Source organism: Ornithodoros turicata, chromosome 5 (genome assembly GCF_037126465.1).
Source record: "Ornithodoros turicata isolate Travis chromosome 5, ASM3712646v1, whole genome shotgun sequence".
Lineage (NCBI taxonomy): Eukaryota > Metazoa > Arthropoda > Arachnida > Ixodida > Argasidae > Ornithodoros > Ornithodoros turicata.
The window spans coordinates 63,313,040-63,338,610 of record NC_088205.1 but is presented as its reverse complement, the minus strand read 5'-3'; the positions used below and the strand labels follow the sequence as shown (position 1 = coordinate 63,338,610).

Below are 25,571 nucleotides of genomic sequence, written 5' to 3'. Positions count from 1 at the left end.
GATGACTATCTATCCAACGTCACAGCTTTCCGAGATCGTATTTTGCAACAGTGCAACGATGACGTTGACGATGTGAGTAAGTATAAAGAAAGACATAACAAGCAGATACGGTAAACACAGTCCTCGACGGAGTTCCCGACAGTTGTACCGTTAATTGCCGCAGAAGGATTAAGCGGGGAATAATGAGTGCACTTTGGGGATCTCTAAATCGATATTAGAGCTGCCACTCAGGTGAGGCGGATTTTCTACATCGGTGCGGCTTTTACTGTGCAGCGTCTCATGACGTGATGCGCTTAACTTTTCAAAGTGAATGCTAAATGAGGGAGTTGTCTAGGTGGCACGTCACGAAACTATTTCAGCTTTGGTCGAAGTTCATGGAAGTTAATGAAAATAGGCAGCGCCATGTGGTCCGACAGCTTCTCTGACACGAACTTCAACCAACACTTTAGTCCGTGTTTGAAAGCCAACACTTCAAACATCCTGTGTGGAAAGTAAGGCTATACAGGAAGAAGTATAGTATCAACCCCCAATGCACAGAGCACTATTTGATACAAGAATGTTAGCCCTACAGAATATATTACGGGATTTATCGATATATTCATGTTGGAATTTATATACAGTGTTGTTACTAAATGAAGTCACGTAATATTTGTCCACGCTCGAAAGAATACTCCTGAACGTGTATGCTAAGGGGAGCGCCTCAGGACGACAGCTGTCTTTCCCTTACCATTTCCTTGCCAGTTAGTTGAATTTTCTACATTTGTCTGAACGAATAGTCATTTTGCTTATTTTCCTCAGTTCTTGCAGCTATCGTAAATATTACCTGCCTCGATCAAAACCGCGAAATAGTTGTCATGTGGAGCTATAGTGCTGAACCCAATAATTCACATTCTATGGTCGACTGACTTATGAAAAGGAGAGACAGACAGAAACAAGCAAACAAATGTAGTTAACGTGAATAACTGCATTTACAGCGCGCCGCCCATTTTGTCGCGCACTCTTAGAAATGAGGTGGTGGTGGTGGTGGTGGTGATGGTGGTGGTGGTGAAAGGGCTCGCCGTTGTCGGCCTCACAGAGGTGGACAACGTCACGACTAACGCCCTGGAGGAACGTGCGTCCTTTGCCGACATCTAAGGGAACTGTGCCGACATATATCTGAAAGCGTCTGAGGAAAACCCAGGAAAAACCCCAGACAGCACAGCCGGCACCGGGATTCGAACCCGGGTACCTCACGGGTTCGAATCCCGGTCTTAGAAATGAACATCACCGCGTAGCACGTTTTTAGCCAACCATCATTTTTGAGTGATATCGTTATATGCCGTGATTTGTTGAAAACGGGTATAGCAATTATGACGGGTTGACAATTACGGGTTACAGTACAATGACGGGTACGACGGGTTGACGGGTATGACAATTATGAACAGCATAAGTGTCACAAAAAGGCGTGCGGCTCCAGTTTTCAACAAATCTAGGCAGATAACGATATCATTCAAGATAATGGTTGGCTGGGAGCGTGCTATGCAGTGAAGTTCATTTTTAAGGCTGTACCTAAGCATTTTGTAACTTCTCACCGAGTATCTACATTTCACCAACCATCTGTGTTGACTGGGAACTTATTACTAGGGCCCGGATTTTTCGGCAGTAACAGGTAGCGCTCTTCGTTGGATAAATCATTCTAGGCCAACCAACCTTCAGAACCGTATTGTTTTATCTTCCGATTGGAAGGAATGTTGATACATAAAACGGTAAGTAAGTTTTACTTAAGTAACATAAAAAGTAATTGATTACCGTTACCGTTACTTTTACGCAAAAAGTGATTGATTACCGTTATCAATTACTCGACTCTAAATGTAACCCAGTAACGAGTAGAAAAGTAACGCGTTACTCCGGTCCTCCTGAAATAACACGACAAACAAAAACGCCTAGGGCAGGTAGAGCTTAGTGACTTTAGTAGATCTGTACGTCTACTGTATTTATCGCCCGGGAAGACGTTGACCCGATTGTGGAAGAAGATTGCGTGGAACTTCCCCATGACTCACTAAACCTCCAAAGCTTCAGGTACCACCGACGACACTGGTGTAGGAAGGGATTAGGGAGAGAGAGAGACGGAAATTCCAGAAAGTCATTGAGGAGGGGCTTGACTTCGGGCAGAACATCTGAAAGATAAGTTAATATCTGCCGGAAACGTAATCAATTACTGAGTAATCGGTTACTCCGAAAAGTAACTGATTACTCGAAAAATTACTTTGACAGTAAAGTAACTGATTACACGAAAAATTACTTTGACAGTAAAGTAACTGATTACACGAAAAATTACTCAAAAAGTAATTGATTACAAATAACGCAATTACTAGTAACGCGTTACGCACAAGTATAGTGCTATGTGGTCAAGATCGCCCCCTGCTAGTCCATAAAAACCCGGGCCCTACTTATTACTATTAAGTAACTTATTGCTTTTATTATTATTATTATTATTATTAAAATTGTTATTTGCACCGGGTTGTCACGAGGTAATGTTGAAATAACATATGCTGTTCAACATGTAATGAATTAATACTAAAATAACGCATACCGTTCAACATGCTGCTTGACATGTAATAATTTAACGCAGAAATAACATACGACGTTTAACATGCAGATTGCATGTAATGAATTAATGCTTCAGTAACATATACCGTTCAGCTTGCTGGTTGGATATGATGAATTAATGCTTAAATAATGTGCGCGGTTCAACAGACTTGACGGTATGTGATGAATCCACGCAGAATTTATGTAACAGAATTCACCATGCTGATATATTGTGTTTAATATGCGTATAACTAACGTTAGCGAACTGCGTTTCACGTTCCACAACAATATTCAACGAAAATTTTGCGTTCTGTCAACCATCTGTGTTGACTGGGCACGCAAACACAGGCATGAACACGCTCGGACACACGCACGAATACGCAACGTCTCTCGGACCCATCCACACCACTCGCAAGCACAAACACGCATGGGCACATGGACATACGCTCACACACACGTTGCGCTCACTCACACGTGCACACACACACGAGCGCGTTCACACTTGAACGCACATGCTCATCACACGCGCGCGCACACATTCGAGCACACAAACAAACAAACAAACAAACAAACAAACAAACAAACAAACAGACAGACAGGCAGGGCAAGGCAGGGCAAGGCAGGGCAAGGCAGGGCAAGGCAGGGCAAGGCAGGGCAAGGCAGGGCAAGGCAAGGCAGGCAGGGCAAGGCAGGCAGGGCAAGGCAGGCAGGGCAAGGCAGGCAGGGCAAGGCAGGCAGGGCAAGGCAGGCAGGGCAAGGCAGGCAGGCAGGCAGGCAGGCAGGCAGGCAGGCAGGCAGGCAGGGCAAGGCAGGGCAAGGCAGGGCAAGGCAGGCAGGGCAAGGCAGGGCAAGGCAAGGCAGGCAGGGCAAGGCAGGCAGGGCAAGGCAGGCAGGGCAAGGCAGGCAGGGCAAGGCAGGCAGGGCAAGGCAGGCAGGGCAAGGCAGGCAGGCAGGGCAAGGCAGGCAGGGCAAGGCAGGCAGGGCAAGGCAGGCAGGGCAAGGCAGGCAGGGCAAGGCAGGCAGGGCAGGGCAGGCAGGGCAGGGCAGGCAGGGCAGGGCAGGCAGGGCAGGGCAGGGCAGGGCAGGGCAGGGCAGGACAGGACAGGACAAGACAGGACAAGACAAGACAAGACAAGACAAGACAAGACAATACAAGACAAGACAAACAAATTTTACGATGTTCACCTGCCGCTGAAAATCACACCACCTTCCGTGATCGTGTGCAAATTTTTGCATGTGTATAGATGTCTGGGTGAATGTTGACGGTTATTCAACGCTGTCCGCCCATGTATCGTCCCTGGCGACGAAACTCCCCATTCACCGTCATTAAATAAAGTTAACAAACAACTTTACATTGTGAGATTATGAATGGGGTGTTTCATCGCCAGGGACAATTCTCTACCCCATTGCTGGTGGTGATGTGGGGAGTGAAATAATGATTCACAAAAAGGATCGAAGTTCTATGGTGTCCAAAGAGTAGTACCGTGTTCGAATTTTTCGAGTATCATATATGTTCCATTCGGATTCCGACTTGAATGCGAATTTCGGGATTCGAATTGCGAATTAACCGAATGCCTCTTCCATACCGAATATATTTGAATAGTTGCCGCGCAAAAAGCCACGCAAGAACAAACAGTTAATCGACAGCGATACCGCAGGAGACACTGTTCAAGTGCACCTCCTCCTTAAGTCAAAACGAGGTGGCGCAGCACTCTGCTTCGTCCTCGTTTCGTCTCGGGGATTGTACTTTGTTGAGCACACTATCATGGTGTCGCAAAACAGGGCGCCAGCTGTACAGCAAGCTTGCCAACGGGGCACGGAAATATCGTTCTATTCCAGCCACCCAAATACCGGACGAACGACTATTCTCCCTCTATGGCTTTATCGTGACATCCAGAAGTGAGATCACGTAAAAATACTAGTGTTTCTACACGGCACCACCAACTTCTAAATGCATACTGACACAGATTTGGCTCTTGTATACCGCTGCAAATTAAAATATAGCTGTTCTCTGCTTACGTTTCCTGTACGTTTGCACTTTATTTCCACATTATCAATGCGCGCGAACCGTTCGATTTTGCACTTATTCGCTTCGTATTCGCTTCGGTTCTTCAGTTATTCGCTTCGTATTCGCTTTGGTTTTCAAACCATTATTCGCACGGGTCGACCAAAAAGGTCAAAACGGCTGTGAGGGCAGAGTGTTAGTGGGCTGGATTTGACCAGAGACCAAGCAATTTTGATAGAGAGAGAGGTTGTTGTTGTTGTTGTTGTTGTACTGGGTGAATACATGTGTTGCTCGTAACTTCAGCAGACTGTTGCGGTATTTATTCCCCTGTGGGACATGATTCGAACGTGCAGAGTGCATTCGGAAACCTTGAAAGGGCTTTGATGCGAAAGATTACATCACTTGAGCCCAGCTTTGACGAGGCCCACCTCGTCAAAGTGGCTGCAAAGTAGCTTACACTCAAAGTTTTAAAGCTCGCTACTGAGCTTATTCGAACGGAATGAATCAAATGAAATAGTGATTGATTTCGAGACCGTCGTATGCTAAGTATGCAAAGCGCTTTCGCCTGCGAGAAGCAAAGGAGGCTCAAGAAGTAAGTAAATAAGGAGGTTAAAGAAGGCTCAACAAGGAAAGGAGACTCGAATACAAGGGGTAGTTTCCATTTTTTTTTCTTAATCTATCTATCTCTCTAGAAGAGGGAATTTCATAGCCCCCACATATTGAGCTGATTGAATTTTGAACAAAGAACACACAAACTTCTTGCCTTAAGAGAGACACAAGGTAATGGAAAAGTGCGATACACTTCGCCATATTTAAAGAAACAGCATGGCTGGGGAACATTTTGCCGATGATGTGAGGCGAACATTTGAAAATAATAGAGCAAATGGCGAGAATACGCTAGCTTATTTCAGGCCAATTCCATATTGAAAAAAATGTCGCATGGCGCTTACGAATTCGGCAATTTCGTATTTTCCCTTTTCTTTTCCTTTCAGCGTGTCGCAGCGAAGCTGATAATTTTTTATGTGTACTGCACGTAGCCTGCAGAGTGGGAAACCGAAGCATCCACTAAGTTAGCGGAGGCGGCAACACAGCAGACAGACTTTCGTCGGTCCATTCTGCGGTGATTTATGTGTACTAGAGTAAGTTCAGAAAAAGTCATAAATATCTCCTAAGTATTGGTCCTGTGGAGGGTCGTTAGAGTCTCAGCAGTCTGCCTGCTTGTGGAGAGGTAGTTCGGGTAGTGATATCCGCCTTGGGTTGACTTTACAGCAAAGATAGAAAGGTATCAAACCCAGCGAACCGTTAAGGACATATTGAGGCAAAAGTCTCAGGACGAGAGCCGTTGATATTTCGAAGAGAGACTGTCCTTCTGCCACTGTTCATAGCGAAGAGTAGCGAAATTTCTCCAAAAATGTCTCGGTAGGGGAGACCTCAAAGAGCTACGGACAGGATCCCAGTTCGAATCCCTGATCAAAGGTTCCTTTATCCCCAAATCCTTTTACTCAAATCCCGATTCGTTTCCACAAGTCGTTACGTCATGACGACTCAGTAGCGAGTTGATGTTGGCGAGAAAACAAATAAAAGGGAGCGCTAGACTATAGAGTAGCTTGATGGGCTTGTTGGATGGGTAGGGAAAAGGATGGGGTTCTCCGAGTAAAAGGGAGCGATTGAATTCAACATACGACGAATACGGCTACTCCCATAAACAGCCCCTCCATCCCCTACCCGTGAACAAAAGGAAAACAAAAGAAAGAAATAAAAAACGCCACTTCCGCCTGCCCTACGCGTAGGCGATAAGCCAAACAGACCAAATCAACAGTTAGTTAGCGCACAATGAAGTCTTATTAAATATCGTTCAACTGAAGACGTAGGAGCGTGTTTCATGCATTCTCTCAGGGTTCCTCGCCAGGTTACAGCAATCCGCTCGTAGCGTACGCAAGGACGGGGTTCTTCAGCACGTACATTTGGTGCTACAAGGCAAATTAGCGCACGGTCGGTGTTTTCACTGACCACGAGTGGACTGGTTGATCAGCAAGACAGGAGCTTTCAACCTATGGGGGATTCCCCATGGGGGAGGGGGAATGTGGGAAAATCAGGGGGGGCAATGACATCATGTAACATTCGCTTCCAATCGGACCCTATTGCCCTTGCGCGCACTCTGCGTAGTAATATCATTAACAGGACATCTCCCTTTCCAGGAACGCCTCGACGGTATACACCACGGTTGCCGAAGTGGCGTCCCGCCTGGGGTTGCCATGCGGCCCGCGTGCTCTCGAGCAGAAAAAAAGGAATTCGGCCCAAGCTTTATGAACGGATGTGGCGTTATCATTGGGCTCTCTACTCGTGCAGTTCATCTTGCGTTAATTAATGATAGAGAACTGTTGCCACTGACCTGTAACAGCCTATGACTCTCTACTACGAGACGAGCGGGGCCGGTTGCCACATAACAACGGCGAAGACAACAAAACTAACACAGAGACAGCCAGGGAACGTCGAACTTTCACCTTTGAATCATATGATAAAATGTTGAAAGTTCAACGTTCCCTGTCTGTCTCTGTATGGTTTTCGTTTTCTTCGCTGATGGGTCTTTAAACCTGTCCCTGCGTCTGATTTTTACTTGGTTATTACTACTAGTAAATTCCAACGAAAATTTCTGAGCAAACCCCTACATGGCCGATTTGTAATATTGGTATCTTCAATGCCACCAGAAACGGACCGGTTCAGTCGCAGGCTTGATCTCCCGAGTGAATTCGAACAGAGATTCTTCGACTGCCGGAGACTTGAAACCGAGATTTTTGACTAGCCGTTTTCCGCAGTTGTTTACAACGTTCCTGATAGTTAACAAATGGAACTTATTGACCTGCAGTGCGGAGCACCGATAAGAACAAGTTCGCCGAAATTGGTGGGGCCTAGTTTTATTCCTACGTTGGACGAAAGTATATGAACGTACGTATGTTCTCTCGGACAAACCTGTCCATGTTCCGTACAACATGCGTCTAATAATATTGATTCGTAGCTTCCCGTTGCGAGACAGCTGTGTCAACATACGTCTGCGAGCAGGCATTCTCTGTGATGAACCTTAATAAGTCAAAGTAACGCTCACGACTAACAAACGAACACCTCAACGCAGTCCTTAAGATAGGAATTGCACAATCACTTTCACACGTTGTTGACGTAATAGTTAAAAACAAGATGTGCCAAGTTTCCTCATGACACAGCAAATGAAAAGGATTGCTGACCCAGTGACTGAGCAACGCTAAGTAAACCAAATATGTACGTTTTATGTCTGACTGAGTGTCTTTGTCACACATTGTTCTTATTGTAATTAGCCATTTTCGTTTTTCTAGGTGATCTGCAGTAGCCGGCTCTCGTAATGGGTGCCTATTTCTCCATTTTTTTTTCTCAACTCAACTGAACGTTTTATATAGTCTTAAGTTCTGTGTTGTGTCATCTATATCAGAAACAGGCTATCCCAACGCCGTGGTATGCAGCTCGCGTAGTTCCTCCGCGGCTCAATGCGGCCCGCGGACAAGAATGAGTTCGGCACCTCTGGTATAGAGGGTGTCCCAGAAAACGTGTCATTGAATTACAATAAAAAACTACGCCGCCTAGAATCATGCGGTCAACGGTATTTGTTCTTATTAGGTTTTTGTAACCTCCTGATGTGAATGTCCTGTAACGTAAGTTTAATTATGTAAATATTTGCGACCTGAACTCGGAAATTTGCCAAGTAAAGGCCACTTTTTCACCCTACCAATATGAAGAGCGTGCCGAATTTACTCAAATTCATGATAATTGACAGTGATATTCAGGAGCTATCCCATCGGAAAAAATAGCCGAACATCATGCTTTCCGGAGCACCCGAGCATAACGCGCGACGACTTTTTGAGCGCAATCGCTGTCAGTCCAACGAAAGGAGGTTGCAGACGCAGCACTCAGAGTGATAGTACGAAAAAGTGAGTTGAGTGAGTGAGTGAGTAAATGAGCATTACGTCAACCCATCAGGGTTCTTGAAATTGGGAGAGGGAAGGCATGATCCCAGCAGAACCTGGACGTGATAAGCCATGCCTGCGTTATCTCTTTCTACGATGCCGGTGTGGGCTGGGTTTCCAATCTGCTTTCGTCGGCCTGACTGAAACTAGCCTATGCTAGCGTAGTCATTTCTGATCTCGTCGTACACTCGGTAAATCCCGCACGCAAAGCATGTCATGTAAGTCATGCTGAGATATGACTGCTCTCAGGACGGTACGACTCAGCTGTCGTAAAGATCACAACCAGTTCGCTCTCCACTGTTGGCTTCATGGACCGCGTTGACAAAACATGCCATAGCCTCGACCATGTCAGTCGGCTTTGAAAAAAGAAGTAGCGCCCCATCAGTTCTTTTTAATTTTGGTTTTTAGAACACTAAACGAAAATATCCGTTCAGGCATTTACCGGTGCTTATTGATGAAAAAGGCACAAATAGTCGAAAAAGGCAGAAAAGGCACGAACAATACCTGTTTCAAACGTCCCTTCCGACCTGATTCGTGCTTACGACATTACAAGGCAGTATCTCCACGATCTCCAAGAAAAAGGCACTTGCCTGAAAATCTGCTAGTGATAAAGCATAGGTAGACATATTGAACTGTAGAGCCCCAGGTGGCCGAAATTACCCCCAGTCCTACCCTGCGGCACGTCCAACATATCGCCACACAAATAGGCTGACTCACCTTACGTGTAAATCGACTCCCAATTTGAATTTTTGAAGAAGCACGTGATGAAAAAACCAACGCGCACGCCTCAACAGCCATTGTGCGCGTATAGTATTGTATAGTTACATTTAAATGCCAGAATACATGCCAGAATGCCTATCCCCTAACCGGTACCTCTCAGAAAGACTCGTCCTCCAACGCCACTTGCGACAGCTTGGCTACCCTAACGTCACTTTGGGCACCCTGCTCGGCCCGGTCCTGCACAATCAGGGGGCAGTTACGATTGCCCTCTTTAGCTTTCTCTCGACCGGCCTCTAAGGCCGTTTTGTATCTGTCTGTGTGTATGTGCGTATGTGTGTGTGTTCTCGTTTTCTTTCCTTTTTTGTCGTTTTCTTTCCTTATTTTTCGTTTTCTTTCTGTTTTTCTCGTTTTCTTTCTTTTTTTCGTTTTCTTTCTTTTTGGTTTCTTTCCTTTTTTCGTTTTCTTTCTATCTTTTCGTTCCCTTCCCTTTTTTTCGTTCCTTCATATAAAAGGAATAGCAAGTCGGTCTTTGCCTGACTAACCTTTCCTTGCTTTTTGTTTCTCAATAAACATATCCACCCCGCCCCAGAATACACTCACACATACATAAGATGATGATGAGGTGGGCGATTCACTGCCGTTGTGGCGGTACAGTGCCCCAATGCAAGAAACGTGACACAGATACATTACAGAGCGAGAAAAAACAACAGCAAAGAAAAGTGAAACGTTCCTTCGACTTCCATTTGCTTGTACACACATGTGTTGAGCTCAGCAACTACCTTCAGCGATTACTACTTATGCTTCATTGCTTCATATGCTTTCATTGCAATTCCATGTCGCGATCTCTCGTGGCGCACGACGTTCAGATGACAGCGAAAGCGGCGTGTTCACCACGTGGGTAATGTGGAGAAGAAGAAACGCCGCGTCCCGAACCGGAAACAGACGCCTTGCTCTCCTTCGCCACGATTGGTTCGCCATCCGACGGGCGTCAGACGCGCAAGGAGCGACTGCTTGGTCGGTGCGGGGAGAACGGGCCTCCGGCGCCCTCCAAGTGACGCTTCTGCCGTTGCCGGCGCACGCACGGCAGTGGGGACGCCCCTTAAGTGCAACTTTAGTACCCCTCGCAATAATATCACTTCTGTACGATGTCGGGGGAAAAATAGTGCACAGAAACGGGTCAGGTAGAGACATTCCTCTGAACTGTAACAGCTATTTTCCTATTGGGTTGCCTGTTGTTCACCAATGGTGCTGAACAAAACTGGCGTTACTTCATTACTGTCACGTTCATCTTCTTCATTACGATTATTGCTGTCACTGGTTCGTCTCTCTTGCTGTTGAAATTTGTGACTGGTAATCGCTGCAGCTGTGACGTACATCCTTTCAGATTTCTGTTCTTGGTGTTGCTTCTTCTTCTTTTCCGTTTTTTTTTTTCTCAGGAGGTTGGGGGAGACACGAAAAATGCACAGGACGCGTGAGATTTTAACGCGAATACATCGAAAAGCTTTTTACCAATAGACAGTGAAGTACGACAAAGCGTATGTCCGTCCGGCCGTGGCGGCCTCCTGTAAAGCGTGCTCTCGCTGCACTGGCGTAATGCACGCAGGAGAAGGAACCGTGCAATATGTCTCTCTCTTAGCGAGCTGCCGAAACCGCGGAATGTTGCTGCGGATGTTGCTGCGCGGAATGTTGTTGCGTCAAACCGGGACCCTTTGGATTAGCTTTTTTTTTCTGTTAGCGCCGCGAAGCAACTGTGGCTATGAGCGGCGTACAGATGTGGACAAATGGAGAGAGGGCTACAGGAAGAATAGGTCGTTAGCATACCGACATCCGTCTGGAAAATCTACCGAAAAAACCCAAGGCAAACCTGAGACAGGGCAGCCGCGTGCGGGATTTGTACCCACCACCACCCAGTCCATAGCTCGACACCAACCAGTGGGTGCTTTTAGCTTTGCACCTCGGGAAGACAGTAATCCATTGGCATTCAAATTGAAAGCTGAATCAGTGTATAACACGATAGGGACTGAATGAAGAGATCTCAGAACCTGGTACTGGGCATAGTACTTACTTCAGTCATTAAAATGAAGTTCTCTGTATCACCCGTTGAGACACCTGCGAAAATCAAGTCACGCAACACCAAAGCGAGTGTAAAGATGTCTTAGTGGCGGTAATTCCGTTTCATGTTTGTTGTTTTCTTTTTAATTTGTATTCTAACGTTACGTCGGAAAGGGGAAAAAAAACAGACACTGTCAAGGAGCCCGCGATGAGGGAATCACACACGTAACGTGAAAAACGGTTAGGAGCGCAGCCTCTTGCACGAAAGTTCTTGTTCAAATAAATCATAGTTGCTCCTAACCGTTTTTCATATTCTAACGTTGTACAACGGTAGGTGCTGCAAGCAAGCCAGCAACACGCAATATTCGGCGTGATACACTCAATACTTTCTGCAACTGCATAAGCTAAGGGTAAAGGAGATGAGGGGCAGTCTCATAAAATGAGTTCGTTGAATACCGTAAGCCCTCACGAATCTAACGTCACCATTCTCGCGCCAATTACAATCATGTCTTTGTTTGATTTTCTAAAATCAAACTTGAAAATTGCGTGCAACATTGCGCCGAAGCAACTTCTCTTTTCCCGTCAACCAAGGCGGCAAAGCAACATTGGATGCGCATGACACTGTGTCAAACGCAGCGACGCCTACGGCACGCCACTTGGAAACCAAAACAAAAATAAATAAAAATTCTGGATACATGAGCGCCGATGCTGCCCGCTAAAATGAGGGTTGTCTCACACCAGGTGTCGCCCGAGCCAATCTTATAACAACTTTGACAACAAATTTATAGTTTTATAACGTCATATCACGTGCGTGCTATGTTGCGAGGTATTTATACGGAAGAAGCTCTCAGAAGGACACCAAACACGTAACTTTACGAGAAGAGCCTGAGGACGACAGCCGCCGATATTTCGAACAGAGTCACACAGTGTGACGCACTGTAACACATCATCACTAGCGCTTTAAATACTATGCCAATGATACCGACGGCGTCTGGAAGAAGAACAGCCTCTGTTCGTAATATTGGCTGCTGTTGGCTGCTGGTTGGAGTTTAAAGCGATTGAACTCCGCAACGTTGCACAACCGATTCACACATTTTCAATTTCCATGAAGCCCGCCACATGCACTCTCGACAGGTTTCCATTTCGGACGACTGGCACAAAGAGTTCGTTTTGACGGCCGCTATGTGGCCGCGCAAAGCGCCACCTATAGTACGTGCACACGACGCGTATACATAGTCATGGCAAGTGAAAGTGGTCGATGCATGGACGGCTACACATCGGTTCGAGCTAGCTGACGCTTCAAATGCGTTCCTTCTTTACTGTTCTCCCTTAGAGCAGAAATACAAATATACGAATTACGTAGTCACGGAGAATTTGCACACAACCCTTTTCCAGCATAACGAATTTTCGTTCTCAGACGTATGCTTATTTCAAGAGTGAAGAGAGCACTATTTTTCGACGTGGACGAGAATGCTGCGGCTGTCCACCAATTAGAGAGGATGGATTTTGAAAGGTTTATTGCGACACGTTGATTTTGCGAAGTTTGCTGTTCAGGGTTTATTTTACACACGTTGGTATTTACATGATTTATTTTTAAAAGTTTATTTCGGAAGTTGGGTTTTTGAGAAACTTATTTTTCGACGTTTTGTTTTTAAATGCTTTATATCAGCGTGACACCTAAAATACAGTTATGTGCATCGATGTGAACCTGCATGCAAAGGTTGACAGCTGCGCTCTAAGGACAAATAGAGTGCTTTTAGTCATTCTTGGGGACTAGATGCACTACCACAACCATGACATTAGTCCCTTACGGGTCTCAATGCATGGAAGTTTAGTGAAAGTTTAGGGACTGTTCGCAGCGCTGGGAATTAAATTTCTGGGTCATGGGGCTAAATAGGGAGTAATTGCAATCCAAGGGTCTAGAAACTGTAATTGCTCCCCAATTCACTCCTCGTTTTTCTTGTAGTATAGAGTGGTAGAAAATCGGCATCACGAACACCCAAACTCAACCGGCTCTGACGTCACGGAAGGCATCACCGCCAGTGAGGTTTCCGCTGGCGAGGTCACTTGCTTTCGAGAACCAATTGAAATGGCGGAGGCTCTCGTTCCTCCGACATCAGAGCGCAATGTGGAAGTTAATTCAAGGGTTTGTACCTCGCCAGTAATGACACGTAGGAAAATATTTTCCTTCCGCTCACTATTCTGGCGTGTAATGCAACGCGTGCATGATGTAATGAACCACATCTACCAACGTGGCACTATGTTATACCGTAATGTTCACGTTTACGCAGCGCGCATGCGTGTCTACGCGTCGAACGGCGCACAGTTCACGGCTTCCTTGTAACTCTTTCTAAACCTGCGTAAACTGTGTTCATGCAAGCGGCAAAGAATATCGAACACCTGCGATAAGGAAATGATTCAAAATAAGTACCACGTTAACATAGTACAACTGTGCATTGTTGACCGAGAAGAAATCGGTTTTATACAGGCAGGGTGCTCGAAAAGGTCAGTCATTTTCGCGCGTGACGCTATTTTCTACTTGATAGACAGACTTCCGCTGCCACACAGCGAATAATTTGTGCCAGAGAAACGTACGAAAAAATTGTTGTTACCAAGCACTGTGTAAAATAAATACGACCACGCAAACTTTCGTCTTCATGCATTTCCTATGCGCTATACCGGCGTAAACACGGCGGTCCAGCGATGGTTGAGTATGGCATCCGCCTAGGGGCGCTATAGCCGACATAAGTTTATTTCGGTTTCCACGTCGTGGCGCCCCTAGGCGGAAACTGCACGCAACCGTTTTCAGTTGTTTACATCGGTATAGCCCATAGGAAATGCATAAAGACGAAAGTTTGCGTGGTCGTATTTATTTTACAGAGCGCTGGGTAACCATGATTTTTTCGTACGTTTCTCTTGCATAAATTCGTCAGCCAGCGGACACCTGTGCATCAGGTAGGTATCGCGTCACGCACAATCATGTGACTGACCTTTTAGAGCACCCGCCCTGTACTTTGCATGCAAAACTATTCTTGGTCTAAGAGCCTTGAAACACACGTTTTTCTGCTGAATGCAGCCAACCGCAAGAAAGGAATTTTGCAATTTCGCGTATTTGCTTCTTCTCCGAATAGAATCTTTCTGCGGCATGCCCCTCACGTTACATCACGAATATGGCGTACGTGCTGATACTTTCACAAGTACCCCATAACAACAACCAGGCGTGCCATTCCATCCCTGTCACTATATCGGGCTGAAGGCCACGACTGTAGCAAAACAGCAAGCATCTCGTGGCGTGTGTCGTGTTGCGGTTTCAATAAGGTGTCCTGTTCCCCCTGTTTTCCATAATAATTTCGCGTTTCGCCGGGAGAATTCCCTTGATATCACTCGGGTAGTTTTTCGCGTATCTCATGTGGTACGTTTCTTTCTTTGTGCCGTACAGATGCAGAAGGGAAGGTTGCGACTCCGCTTATGTGTCCCATAGAGATGAGATAGGAGAACTTGTCCTGACAGGAACAGTTGGATCCCCTGTATTTGTATGTTCTACTTATTCTTTAGGCTAGTACATACATATAAAGCAGAACCCTCCTGCGGTTCTGCCTTGTGTGGTAAAGATGGGTACGCCTGTGCAATAATGGGAGGCTGCACGTGTAAAGAGAGGGCAACACAAACATCGCAAACGTCTCAGCTCTCATGATAAACAGTGCCTCTCCCATCTTTCATTGTTTCTACAGATGGGAATCTTCGCCACCTGTCTTTTCCCAAGGCCCCATCGGTGGAGAGAAAAGTGCTTGCAAAATAGGGCGCTAAGCTGTTGTGACTGAAGGGGAAGGGAATACCGCGCATGTTTTACAGCTCACAGGAAAGATCTTCAAACATACATTCTTTTTCTCATTTGGAAACTGTGACAGCGCTGCGTTGTTTGTTGCTGTTCTGCTTTGCATTGACTAATTTTGATTTACATGAAAACAGAATGCAAGCAAGCTGGCGTAGATTCGAATAAATTTCGAATTCGAATAAGATGATGAGTTTTGTCTGGTGTCTTCCTTCAAACTCAAGGAAGTGTTCCCTCATTTGACTAGTTTTGTTGGATAGGCCTATATTGACTAAGGAACACCAAAACTACCGTAACGTCTGCTTTCGCAATGAGTGTGGTACTGAAGCACCGGGACACACAGGCGCCCTGCGTTAGGTTTAGCGTTAAGGTTCAAAGATTAGCTTTCTGTGGCGATTATCATATTTTAGCAGACTCATTGCGGAGCATCGATGACAAAATTGCGTGTATCCGTGTTGTCGTAGCAACCGTTGCGATAACGCGGCGCTATTAAGCGCGGAATTGATTTCTTTTTTTCTTTTTTTTGCAAAGGAAGACACGTGAATGAAATGTCCAGCTTTCTTAGGTGCTTCAGATACGTATTCTGCTATAGCGCCATTGAAACGTAACGCATTCATTTTTCGCCGTCTGTGGTTGTTTTCACTGTGTGTCCCCAAGTCCATGCAGGCGTCCCCCCTCATGGGTATTAATTTTTGTTGCCGTTTCCCAGATCCTTCTGGTCTACGTTGCTAGCTTTTGTAGTACGCTTTATTCCCGAGCGTGCGCCTGGATTCGAACCCCGGTTCCGGTTGTATTCCTTGGCTATTTTCCCTGGGTGTTGCTTCTGCGCGCTTTATAGCAAATGTCGGCACAGTTCCTTATGATGCTGGCCCAGTCCACACAATCCCTTCGTGCCGGCAATCTCGACAATAACAAGACCAACACCACACTCTATATATTAATTCTTTACGCACTTCGCTACTGCGTGGGTTGTGGGTTAGGTCAGGTTAGGTTAGGCATGAAACGTTGTCACGACGTTTTTGCACCGGCAAACCGGAAACGGAGACGATAAAGCAAATTACAAAAAATACAACTCGTCAGCTATTCGCAATCAGTCTGTCTCCTGTTTTTCTCCCTGCACGAACACGGCGTTGTGCTATTGCTTCCTATAAACGATGACACGAGTGTTTGCAGAGAAGAGGAATTACGTTGCCGCGGTCAGCGTCCGCTCAAGTATAGCCATCTAACGGGTTGCGAACGGACCGACGATCGATCGCCCAAGATTGCCAGCTCGCAATTTTGTCCTCCTTTCTCGTGTTCTTTCCCTTGCCTTATTAAGTGCATTCTTGGATCCCTAACAGCGTCTTGCCATGTAGTGTTTAAGTGTCATTAATTACCGTTTCTCGTTTTTATTTCTTTCGCAGGTTCTCGATCCAGTGCGGGCGTCGTTTTTTGCTGTCGACCTCATCGTCTGCGCGCTCAGTGTAAGTTATCTCCGCTAGATAGCACTAGGTGCCGGTGAGTGACGGACAGAGATATATTTGTTTGCATCCAGGTGAATCGTACTAAGCAATGCGACACGTTTCGTCTGTTGGTGAGCCAAACGGTGAAGATTACAGAGTGCCATAGATACGAGCAGGGACAACAGCAGAAGACAGCAGACGACACAAGCACTCGTGCTTGACAGTGTGCGTGCTTTTCTTGTCTACTGTCTTCTGCCGTCGTCCGTGTCTGTATCGCACTCTAGTGTTCACCTTGTGCTGAGCATATCTGTGTAGAGCAACCTCTCGTCACCTGTACTATTCGATCAAAGTATGCTACCATTAAGTTCCGCTGTTTCACATTTTGTAGCCTGTAGCATTCGTCATGTCGGGGCTTCAACTAGCACAATAAATTCCTTATCGAAACTAAGAGTACTGCGGGTTATTCGCACAAATACTTGACAAATGACGTACGAGTGTAGAGACAGGTAAGTAATGACTTTGCTATAAAAGTCCTGGATACAAACGCATTTTTTATTATTGAAGTCTGAATCTTATTGAAGAAGATGATGGGTACTTCGATGGTAATTCTGAACTGCGAGTTATTTGTGTGTAAAACATTTTTAATGCTCGTAGTACATCAGAAGTGCCTATGTGTGCCTATGTGCGACTCCGTAGGAACGAACATCCCCTTTTTTTGTTATGAATCCGTCCATTTGTGGTAAAAAATGAACGTGGCTAATGATATAAGGAGTAAAACAGCAGAACACACACACACACACACAAAAAGACGAATAAAAATGGGTATGCTTCCAACGAAACTTGTGAAAGCAAGTAATATTTCAGAGCACCACATTCAAGGAAGTGTCGTTTCATCTATACCATCACATTCCTGCAAATTTGAACGGGCGTTGACCCCCAAATGCCTCGAAGTTAAACTTCAAAGTAAGTGGAGTCAACGCCCTTTAAGAATCTGGATAATGTTAGCGTCCGTGTTCTTACTTTGCTGCTTTGTTTTTTTTGTTTGTTTTTTTTTTACGTGTTGCACTCTGTTGAAGAATGTAGTGATATAACCGGCTGGTTCCCATTAGGGTAGCAATCAGAAGTTGACGACTATCAAATGCATGGTAATTTGTCAAGATGTTGGTAGTTTCATTTTACTGAGTCGTTAAGCAGACTGGCTTATATTTTATTTATCACGCGCAGGTCTATGGTATTTTGTGCGTCGTCTCTCAGTACCAGGAGTACACTGCGGGTAGGGGACGACGCGACCAACAGCAAGCACTACAGGTAAATACATCATGTAGTTTATGTCATTCATATTGTCAACCATGAGTCGACAACACCGGGTAGAAAGAAGGAGACCGAACTCGACGAGAAGCATTAATTCACCGCATAATTTCCGACCGCGCCGCGGCGCATGGGTACCTTGGGAGGCTGGATTCCGAAAACAGCAGCTTTGACAGTATAATATTAACAACCTATAGTGCTTTACTATTGCGCAAAATCGAAGTGTAAGTTAGACGGTACTTGGGCGCAGAAGGAGGAATACGGACGAGCTTTTTTTTTTATCGTTAACGCTATTAACGCTTTTTGGCTTGAAGCTCTCGAATTTCCGCGAAGTTTCTCAGTACTGCGCAATGCTCTCACGATCAGAAAACATGAAGTTCGCGTGAGTTCGCATACACTACACAGTTATTTCGATAGATAATTGAGTTTTTCAAGAATTACTCGCGTAAGGCGTTCTCCAAGGGATGAGAACCTCAAAGGTCGTGCAGACTTTTGGCGTCATGAAACCAAATGGCTACGGCGTCACGTATCTAGTGCCGCCGTTAAAGCTAACTCTACCTAGCGGCAAACAAGATAAAGCTTATGGACGTTAATGCGCCTGATAATATATTATTCCCTTAATTCACCACACATGCAACAGCATCCGCAGCTATTGGAGAGCTATTCTGAACGCTTTACTGAGAATTTCGCGAACATAATGGACTTTTTTCACGACGCTTTTGCGCATGCTCTGTGACCCTGACGGCACCGAAGAAGGTTCCCTACATACTCAATAGATCTCGTGGGGTGCCTCGATACTCTCGCTACTTGCGTCCTCTTTGCAAAGAGACTGCCGCTAGGATACGACGCGAGTGTGAAAAAAGTCCATTACTATACTCACACTTATATGCATTATGTGAACATCATTGTCGTCGAATCTAGACAACATTGTAAGTCGAATTTCTTACAAGAACATCCTTCTCCCACTTCGGGTACAAGCCGACATATTCGAACAACTTCGAAAGCAAATCACCACTCGATTCTTGTTTAATCACAGTTTAGTTGCACACGACAAACAACAGATACTTTGCGTTCGATACACAAAAAAAAATATCGCGAAATCCTCAGCGACTTGCCACATTCAAGCTTCGAATTACTAGTACAACACACAATGTCAAACTGTCGTGCGTACAGAAAACACGGACAAAGACACGACAAGCACTTTTCTCCTTTGTCGCAAGTGGTCGTCGTATCTTCGTCCGTATGTTCTGTGTGCTCTCTATTCCGATTAATTATGCATCACCAACTCGTCATGCTTTCCGTCGTCAACAAACACGGCTGCCTTTGACGTCGCTGCAGTAAAATGTGTCCTCCGTAGCTGAAGAAATACTGAGAGGGCGCGCGAAAAAAATTAATGAGGTATAGTCTTCAGGGTACAACATGTTGATCTGCAATGTCAATTAATTTTTATGTACTATTGTTTTCACGAAAACGTTCGCAAAAGAATGCACTGTAAATGCAGTAGGTTTCGAAATCTGGCCTCCCGGGGCACGCGAGCGTCGCGGCGCAGCCGCAATTGATGCGGCGAATTAGGCGCCATATCTTTCTGGCTTGAAGAGCGGCGCAGATCGGACTCCTTCGTTCTACTCCGTGGATGACAAGCACCCTACCTGTTATGTACATACGAAAGAAGCAAAGAGATTACTTTCCTGCATGCGAGATGAAGCAGACATCTCTTAAAGCAGCATGGAGGGGCTAAAAAAGGTCAGGAGTAATAGAAATTAGGACTACAAGCTCCAGTATACATATTCACACAAAACTACTATTGCAATGCTCAGTCCTGCTTCCCTCCGCTGCCAGTCTACGCCGTCACATCTTTCGCCCAATCGTGAGGCGCCCCGCTTCCTTTTCTCTTTCTTTCTTTCTGCGATTGTATTTGGCGACGCTCGTCCCGCGTCTGCCGCAGAAAAGTCGACAAGACACGTTGCTCCCTCGCCCGTGCCGACGATTCTCGGAAGCCAATAAAAATGCGCGATGATCTGACGTCACAGCTCGGCTTAAAGGGGTAGGAGGGATCTCCGTCACTGCGGGAACTCTTGCAAACCAATTTCCCGATTATAAGAAAAAATTCAGCTTTTAGGGCCTGTCGTTTATGTCGATTTCCACCGTTTTTTTATCAGCTCACAAAAAGAAAATACTCGCGTTAACACTCCATCCATTGCCCTTAGCAAAGAAAATAACAACGATACAGGCAAAAATGTTCCAAAAACAGGGATTCCTCCCCCTCCCTCCTCCCTTTGCTCCCCTGTTTTCCCTTTGTTCTAATAAATATATTCCTCACGAAGAAACGAAAGGTCCGAATAAATTCGTTGGTTTGGGTTGTTCAGTTAAGATTGTTTATTTAAAACTCAAAACAACAAATTTCTTTTTGTTTTGTTATGAGAACACACGCACACACATAAATGGGATGATGATGCGGCGGGTAATTTGTTATGAGAAACTCCCCATTCATCATCTCAAAATAAAGTTGTTGTTGTTGTGTAAAACCTTCTTGTTTCTTAACCATAAAGGCGTCAATTATGTGAACTGTTTGGCCCACACGAAGGTCAGGGTAACACAAAAAAGGAGCATCTACAATGATTGTTCCAGAATTTTCTTGACCTCTTCCATCGCTTTTGTCGCCTCCGCCCTTTTTTCCCGTCTTTCGGTATCTGGCACGTCTGGAAATAAACAGTTGATAGTAGCGCTCGTGTATACATGCTTTCATATCTATAGTGCAAAACCTTATATATTGTACCTTATCAAACCTTGTAAAACTTTATATATTGTGTAAAACCTTCTTCTTTCTTAACGATAAAGGCGTAAATGATCTGAACTGTTTGGCCCGTACGAAGGTCGGGGTACACAAAAAAAAGAGCATCTACAATGATTGTTCGAGATTTTCTTGACCTCTTCCATCGCTTTTGTCGCCTTCGCCCTTCTTTTCCCCGTCTTTCGGTATCTGGCACGTCTGGTTGATGGCGTCTGGCACAACAGTTGACAGTAGCTCTCGTATGTACATGCTCCCATGTCTATAGCTGTCCGTTCTACGTAATAGTAGTATCAGAGCTTGCAAAAATTTTCAGATTTATATATTATCAACCAGAACAAGATAAAGCACTGTTCAACGATTTTCCGAGGAAAAGCGCGCGTCCCAGAGGGAATATCTTGCGTTAGAGCCCTGCACCATCCGCGGATGGAAGCGGATATCCGCGGATATCCGCAAGATACTTGCGGATTCGGATGAAAATTTAGCACTTTCTGCGGTGTGCGGATCGGATGCGGATGGCTGGAGGTCGGATGCGGATCGGATGCGGATATACCGCGTGCTGTCATTTTTCCACCCGCAATTTATTTGTATTGCGCGCCGACAGCCGACAGCGAGCGCATGCTCTGGTTCACCTTTGACCATGCACGGCGCCAAGACGGGAGAGGAGGCATTCAGGCCTCTCGAACCGCGCGAGCGCCGACGAGGTAGCGTTCCACGCGTTCCGGAAGTCTCTCCATATCGCGTTTGTTGAAAGGTTTACCTTTGCTTGTCGTCATGACTGAGTCCTTCCGTAACAGCATGGAGGCATCCGAAATTATACCAACATGCTTCCGGCGGTCTTTACGCGTCTTTCGAAACGTGCGGATTTTTGCGGATCGGATGCGATGGTGCGTTTTGCTCAGCGGATAGGATGCGGATGTAAACTGTTGTGTATGGTGCGGATGCGGTCGGATGCGGATAACGTGTGCGCGGATGCGGGTCGGATGCGGATGCCAAAAACCTCATCCGCGCAGGGCTCTATCTTGCGTTGCAGTTCCTGAAGGTCGTATGTTGATATCACGCGGGAAAATATATGTTCGAGACGCCATCCATGCCCCTTTAAGGAACTGAACTCCAACTCATTTTGTAAAATATGTCATATGGAAACAGAATATTCATGGCTAGCTGTCATAAGGAAACAAGAGAAAATACCGATGCTAGATCTCCCTGTCAGAACCTTGCATCCTGACATAACCTGCACGAGAACTATGCACACGTACATAGCTTCAATTTTCAGGGTGTATTCCACACTCATCACATCACATATATATATATATACATTCTTTTTTTTTTTTACATCAAGTACATAAGAGCAACAATTCGAAGTTTGGGAAAGTTCAGACAATCTTGACTGATATACATTTTACCACTTTCTCTTCTTTTCAAGTTTCAAGGTTTAAATTTCAAAGGTGCGCATGTTGACATTCGCACTGTTGGCAAGTGCTCTCCACTGGTGATTTACGTCGGTTGAGCTTTTACCTTCTTTCGCTTGTTTTTCCGCCTTTTCATTTCCATATTTCTTGCTTAATGCACAGTATATTCTATAGGTTCGGTGTAGTAGCCCGTCCAAGCTTGTCACGACTGATGTCCCCATTATTTTATTGCTTTTATGATGACCATTGTTAGTGTGCCCTCTTGCATTCACAATGGCAGCTAGTGCGATCGGTCTCGTGAAGACCACTTTGACAGCGACAGAGCGATTGACTTGATCTCGGCGTTCACAACGTTGTCATCATGCTGGGTGTTATGTATCACGATCATTTCATGCCGTTAAACGTCACCAGTCCTGGACCTAGCCACACACGTGACGGAGTTAATGGCAACACAGAGTTAATGGCCAGCTCAGTGCTACACAGTATCAGTATCACTTGTGCCATTGCCTGACAACCATATGTTACATGAATGATTAAGACACAAAAAGATGAACACTACGGTGGACTTATTTTTATGTACGGTGCTTCACTATAAAATTCCACATCGTTATAAATGGGTGCGCTAAGTAGGCGCCCCGGAGCGCGGGTGTTTCAGGCTCCACTCGCTTAAGGCGACATATGCGCCATGACAGTCAAACGCCAAAGACTTTTTCGCGCTCCCATCTGATATGGGTGCACCGCAGCAGACGACAAGCGCTTGGGGCTTGAAAGATTATGCGTCACATATTTCCAGTAGAGCACGACGATACACCGGATTGCTCTGGCAGAACAGTACTTCTATAATTACCTGGAATGACAGTTGAAATAGGACAGTCATCGAAAAACCGAGACAGTGGCGGGGTTCGAACCACGCATCTTTCAATTACCGATCTCTCTACCGCGATCGAGCGCCTAAACCCTCAGAAGAATTACGTTCCATCATGTTCGAATGGTAGACGTGGAAGCGAACTATGGACGTACTATGTTGCCGAATTCTCCCATTTCGGGAACCTGCCATCATGCCTTCCTATCAGGGTTGGGGATCCGCAGTATGCAGAAAACGTTAAATCAAATCCAAATCGAGTCCGGATTTAAATTTATTCGAGTAAATCAAATCACTTTAAATCAGGATGTATTTTCAGCACGCTAAATCAAATCCCTTTTTAAATCCGAATTTTTCAAATCCATTACAAGTCCGGAAGGGGAACTAACACTGCTGAAAAGCTGTGGAATGGTTTCAGAATCGACCGCAGTTTTCGAAGCTCGGATTTTTACGCAGAGTACATAACTACTAACACGAATTCCTAACAGTTGCGGAACTAAGAAAAGGAGGCGAGACATGAAAGACATCCACAGAGCTCAATGAGCGTTTACTGCGGTAAAAAGGGGAACTTGATGGGATGATGGGAACTTGATTGCTGGACGAATACTGTGCTGCGGGAAACGCAGTGCGTAGGCCTATTACTTCCTTGCCACTGGTCTTGGTATGGTACACCAGCCTCATGATACTTTTCTTAATGTTCAGTACGTACGCACGAACTAATGCAAAGATGTGTATAAAATAAAGAGACGGGAGAGGGGGAGCCTAATGATACAGCACTTGGTGGGGAGTTGATAAGATGGGTCCTAGGCTTTTTTTTTTCTTTCGCTCATGAAATATAGGCCGTAAACAGACGGAAGCAGCGTCATTGCAGTATTCTGGCACTACCACCGAAGAACAACCTTTCCGCCTATGAAGAGTAGCCGAGCTTTTCTCAGTGGCCTATTCGCTGAATATTGAAGTATATTGGATTTAGTGTCAGCAGTATACTACACAGTATAACAGAAACAGCCAGAGACGGAGCAAACGTTGCACCACAGTCGCGCAACCATGCACGACTCTCATGCATAGGCTGAATTTCATGGCAAATTATGTAAATCCAAATCTCTAAGCAAAAATATGATTCAATCCAAATCATGTTCATAATGAAGCCGCCAATCAAAACCAAACCAAATCCGTCAATCTCTTTTGTGGATTTATATCTGGATTTAAATCAAATCCGGGATCTCAAATCCCCAACACTACTTCGCATTGCTGGGTAACTTCCATACGAATCCTTGCGGTTATTTGTTCTTGGGTCATGCAGGTTCTTCATAGCATACAGTCACCCTCGTCGAAAATTGTTTACATTTCATTTCGTGGTGCGAGAAAATGTCCTCAAAACCGCTGTGGTTCAAACAAAGCCAAGGCGTCCTCAGTCTGTGCACTGCATGAGCAGACAACAGGAAGCGGCATCACCGAGAGAGCGGTGCAATGCTCCACAGCTGTTTTTCGTTGTTTGTTGGGCGCTCCTGGCGTCCCACAGTCCCCCTTTTTGGTGCGCCAAGAGAGGGGCGCCTACTTAACGCATCCATTTATCCTGTTCCATACAGAAACACAGTCCCACCACGCGTTCACGCCCGAAGGCGACACAAGCGTGCATAAAGGTGAAACTGCATGCCACGCTGCGATTGGGACGTTGCCGTGCCGTGAAATTTCAAGAGGCTGCTAATGTGCTAGAGTACACGCAAGAAACCTGTTCTCCGGGTTAAATTTGGGTGTGGGAGGGGAGCCTTAGACAAGCCTCCTCGGCTTTTTGCTTCTCCTTCCAACCGAAATGAAAATAAATATTGAATTGAAAAAAAAAAAAAAAACTGGAGGTTCTCCCACTGGAGAAAGTGCCACAACGATGTTCTATCGACTGCTGTCTACCGACCTACTTGGTCCGGCTAACGTAATGATGATTGCAAATATACTCCTACAAACTCTCACAGCACGCAGAGGACCATTGTTCTTTGCTATACTCATTCTCACCGTTGTATACATTTACAAACGACCTAACTTTAGTCTCATTGTAACTAGGCTGCCACCGTCAAGTTCAACAATAATACACCGGGAGACAGAAGCAACGGAGTACAAAAGACGCAACCCAGAGTGGTGATCAAGGTGTGCAACACTTCTTCCACAACTGCATCCCACCATTTATTGTTGCCTACCACGCCATCAGCCACTTCGAGTAGCGTCTCCAGGCCGTCGGGCGCTGAGGTATGGTTTCTTCCATTACTACTGCTCTCTCGAGAACATTCTTGTGTCTGAGATGCCAGCGACTGCACGCGTATACGCATATTTTTATCTCAGGACCATTATCTCCCGACTACGTCGATGTTCGTGTAACGTATCAATGCTGCAACACTGATGCTGGTACCAATCCCTAGTACTGGAGATACGAATCGACGGTACTACCGACCAGCGGGTACTCATTGGTCGTTAAGTGAAAACAAACTTCTATAGGCAGCGCAAAAATTGCAAGATCGCAAATATTTTTCCCCTATACACGCTGGAAATAAGTCATCAAAATATTATTCTGGGGTATCACATTGCCGTTTACATGCAA

At 45.5% G+C, this 25,571-nt stretch overlaps 1 protein-coding gene across 1 annotated transcript in view; it reads left to right on the top strand.

Annotated features, from left to right (window-relative positions):
* LOC135396131 (uncharacterized) overlaps positions 1-25,571 on the top strand; it is a 316,659-nt gene that overhangs the window by 272,703 nt on the left and 18,385 nt on the right. Inside the window, exons 5-7 of the mRNA XM_064627167.1 lie at positions 16,573-16,632; positions 17,836-17,919; positions 25,040-25,222. Coding sequence (XP_064483237.1) covers positions 16,573-16,632; positions 17,836-17,919; positions 25,040-25,222 — 327 coding nt within the window. The remainder of the gene's footprint in view (positions 1-16,572; positions 16,633-17,835; positions 17,920-25,039; positions 25,223-25,571) is intronic.